Raw genomic sequence first — 3,377 nt, 5'->3', positions numbered from 1 at the left:
GGGGGGCGTGTCAGCTGTCGACCGTCTGCCTGGCTGTTGGGCATTCCTGACACGCGGGCCAATGGCCCCCGAAAAGTTAAACCTGACGATCAAAAAGATGCCGAGTAGCTGAAAGATGCCACTCTCCCCATCTCGCTGTATCAAGAAAAGTCTCATCGCTTTCGGGAGATTGAACTGTGTATCGAGAGTATAATCCTGGAAACTAACTTCAGGCATTTGACGACTATTTTGGGTGTTGTGCGTCCCCCTTATCTTTTGCGTTTCGCGTCTTGTTTTCTACGTTTCCCGTAACTGGGAATGACTGCTTGTTTGTTTCTGCCCCCCTCTCTTTCTCTCTCCCTCCCCCTTCTCTTTTCGAACACACCTGTTCTTCGCGCGACAAAAGCGCACGGCCGGTGGTGATGCACGAGGCTCTTGTTCGCATTCGCTGGCGCCCCATTCGCTCCCGAAAGTCGTGAACGCCCTGCACGGCCTGTAATCGGGCGCACGACCCGCGGGCCTGACGCGGCCGCGCTGACTGGCGGTGTAAAAAAAAGTATGACGAAGTACACTGCCGAGGAGGGAGGGGAAAAAAAAGAAGAGGGGGAAGGGGCATTTTTCTCTGACTCACCGCGTCGTCCACCTGGTGCGGGGACGAGGGTTGGAAGGGTGGGGGTTGCTGGAAATTGAGCCGAGGGCATTAACGTCGAGAGAGGTTGGGGGACGGGGGCAGTGACACCCCCGCAAGGTGTCGCCTTAATTGGCTTATTCACAAATAACCTGCCGGAAGGCAAATCTCCTTACCCCGTCGACGAAAAAGGAGAAGAGTGTTGGAAGAAAAAGAAAAGACCGGAAACTGGCAGGCGGGGCCGACCGACCCGGGGGGAAAAGAGCCCGGTGCTGTGCTGGGGAGCGTAGGAGAGCCGGATCGTCGTGTCCCCGAATCATGCTGCAGGAAGAGATAGAGCGGGTGTGAGGGAGACAGGCGAAAATTACCAGAAGGGGAAAAATTTGGGTTGAGGGACATGACTGAGGCAGAGAGGGGGAAGGGGGGGGGGGCGAGCGTAGTCGAGGAGTTTCCCTGTTTTACGAGCGTAGCCACCTGCCCGTGGCATTATAAGACAGCGCTTCACCGTCCCGAGCTAGACAGTCCTGCTCCAAGATGGCCTTCAAGACTGTTCTAGCGGCACTGGCCGTGAGTAATTTTGACTTTATTCAATGCGCGCAGCGCACACACGGTCTAATACCGAAATAATTCATGTCCTATTGCAGTTTTTTTAAAAACTTACTTCACTTTTCCGCGCGAGTCTATAAAGTTATCCTGAGTTCCAATCAGTACTCGCATTTGCTATTAATTCCGCTCCTCTGCCTGTGGCCGGCCTGGCCCGGCCCGCCTCTCATCAGCGCGCTGTGGTTTGCGGCCTGCCGCGCCCACCACGGTCCGCTGGTTGGTTGGGCCGGTGCCGTGGTGTCACGCACCACAGCCGAAGTTGGTTGTTCAGCGGTAACTCAAATTTGCTCTTTTGTTGCTTTGCAGGTTGCGATCTTCGCCGGGCTGGCGGCTGCCGAGCCCGCTAAACCTAATACGTGAGTTGTGATTGATGCGTGAGGTTTTCTAACTTCTCCTAATTGAGTTCATGTGTCGTCATATTGATTAACACACTGTGTTCAACTGCTCAACACTTTTAAGTGTGCAACTGCAAGTTGAATACTTGCAAGTGTGCAACTCGGTAGGTGTGCATTTGCAAGTGTGCAACTTGGTAGGTGTGCACTTGCAAGTGTGCAACTCCTCGGTTGAGCACTTCCTACACATTAATCGTCCAATCTAAGCAAGTGTTCAAATAAGGAGTTGCACACCTCCTGAGTTGAACACTTGCAAGTGTACGATTACAAAGTTGCACACTCGCAAGTATTCAACTTGCAGTTGCACACTTACAAGTGTTGAGCAGTTGAACACTTAGTTTATCAGTGCATGCAGAAACTGGTCACATTGGTTTAATCATGCTGTCACATTCGTTTCAACTTGACTCATAGCCGGGCCAGGATTAGAAATTCTTAAGTCACATGAAAAATAATGTGACATTAACATTTACAAGAATATGACTTTTTTCACATATGAAGGAATGTGACGTGAACGTGGGGTGAACGTGACGTGACTCGAATTGGATTGTCTTTTCGTTACATCTTAATTTCCTTACTTAAGGGTCCTGCGCAATATCTCCCGTACCGAATAATTCTCTCTCGGGTCCTGATCAGTGACACACGAACGAACCAGATCTGCAGATGGCATGCCATCTGCCTCTATGACCGTGATTAAGCATTACTGTTATTCTTCGATCATATTATCATCTTTCAGTGGAATTCAATCCTACGACGTCATTGACGGCAAGAATCACCTGCTTCGTGCTCGTCGTGAGCCTTATACCGTTCGTGTCAGTTCGCTCGGTGGTTCGCACGGCGCTAAATCCCAGATCGAGGCCTCTCTTGTCCGTCCTAAAAGGTAAATTATTATTTTCTTCACTGGGTGTTCCATAGGCCCCGTACTAATTTTGTGGTTATTCTATTGCTAATTCAACCTTGTGGGTTGGTTGCCCTTCCCCGCTTGCCTACAATGCATGCGGTAATAAGCCAAAATATTACGGGGCCTATTCGGTACACTGTAATATGCTTATGCTTTGAAACATTACGAACAATTCCCATTCTTTGTATTGCAAAGAGATTTTTTTCACTGCAAATCATTTGTTTGTAACGCCAGGAAGGTTCTTACGAACAATCGAACCATTTGTTCGTAAGCTTACAAAGAATTAGTTCGTAATAAACGCTTCAAAATCCTTCGTGAGCTAACGAGGGTTTTGGTTTGCATTACGAACCTGTTCGTAAGAAATTTACTGTTTAGTCTGTCTTTATGTTTTCATACGTATGTATACTGGAAATCCAATGACACAGATGCTTTGTAACTACGAAGCCTTTACATTTGCAATTACCCAGATATGCTTCACAGCAAATTGTAAAGCATTGCTTCGCAATTGCAAATTAGGCTTTGTAAAGTGCAAAGTAATGCTTCTTAGTTACAGAGCATCCGAATACCTCGCAATTCGCAAAGCGTCTGTTTGGTAAACGTGCACAGCTCAGCGGTTCATCACCGTGCTTAGGCATGCAGATTTACAGTGGGCTCCGCACACTATCTACTATCTATTGACTCCTTGAGTCTGACCTGACATCCGACGCCGCGCATTTTCACGTCCGCCGACTTGCTTTCCGTCCCCTAAGGTTCTTCGGTCTTCACCGCCGCCCCAAGGTGATCGTGCTCCACAGCCAGCCCTCGTACGTGCAGCCACCTCCCCAGGTGGTGTACATCCGCAAGCACCACCGCAAGCACCACCACCACCACCACCACC

General features: G+C 49.4%; 2 protein-coding genes across 9 annotated transcripts in view; both read left to right on the top strand.

Moving 5' to 3' along the window:
* Positions 1 to 3,377, top strand: part of LOC113208117 (KH domain-containing, RNA-binding, signal transduction-associated protein 2-like) — a 231,155-nt gene that overhangs the window by 40,389 nt on the left and 187,389 nt on the right. The window lies entirely within an intron of this gene.
* Positions 1,070 to 3,377, top strand: part of LOC113208471 (uncharacterized) — a 4,288-nt gene continuing 1,980 nt past the window's right edge. The window contains exons 1-4 of one of the 4 annotated variants that reach the window (XM_052274301.1): positions 1,077 to 1,174; positions 1,517 to 1,566; positions 2,336 to 2,479; positions 3,250 to 3,374. In XM_052274301.1, coding sequence (XP_052130261.1) covers positions 1,142 to 1,174; positions 1,517 to 1,566; positions 2,336 to 2,479; positions 3,250 to 3,374 — 352 coding nt within the window. In that variant the 5' untranslated portion in view covers positions 1,077 to 1,141. Of the gene's footprint in view, positions 1,175 to 1,516; positions 1,567 to 2,335; positions 2,480 to 3,249 lie in introns of all 4 variants that reach the window. The other 3 variants (XM_052274296.1, XM_026425481.2, XM_052274291.1) reach the window with 3 other exon arrangements.

The sequence above is a fragment of the Frankliniella occidentalis genome, unplaced genomic scaffold (assembly GCF_000697945.3).
Source record: "Frankliniella occidentalis isolate FOCC.00 unplaced genomic scaffold, Focc_3.1 Scaffold8, whole genome shotgun sequence".
Taxonomy (NCBI): Eukaryota; Metazoa; Arthropoda; class Insecta; order Thysanoptera; family Thripidae; genus Frankliniella; species Frankliniella occidentalis.
This window is presented reverse-complemented; position numbering and strand designations above follow the sequence as displayed.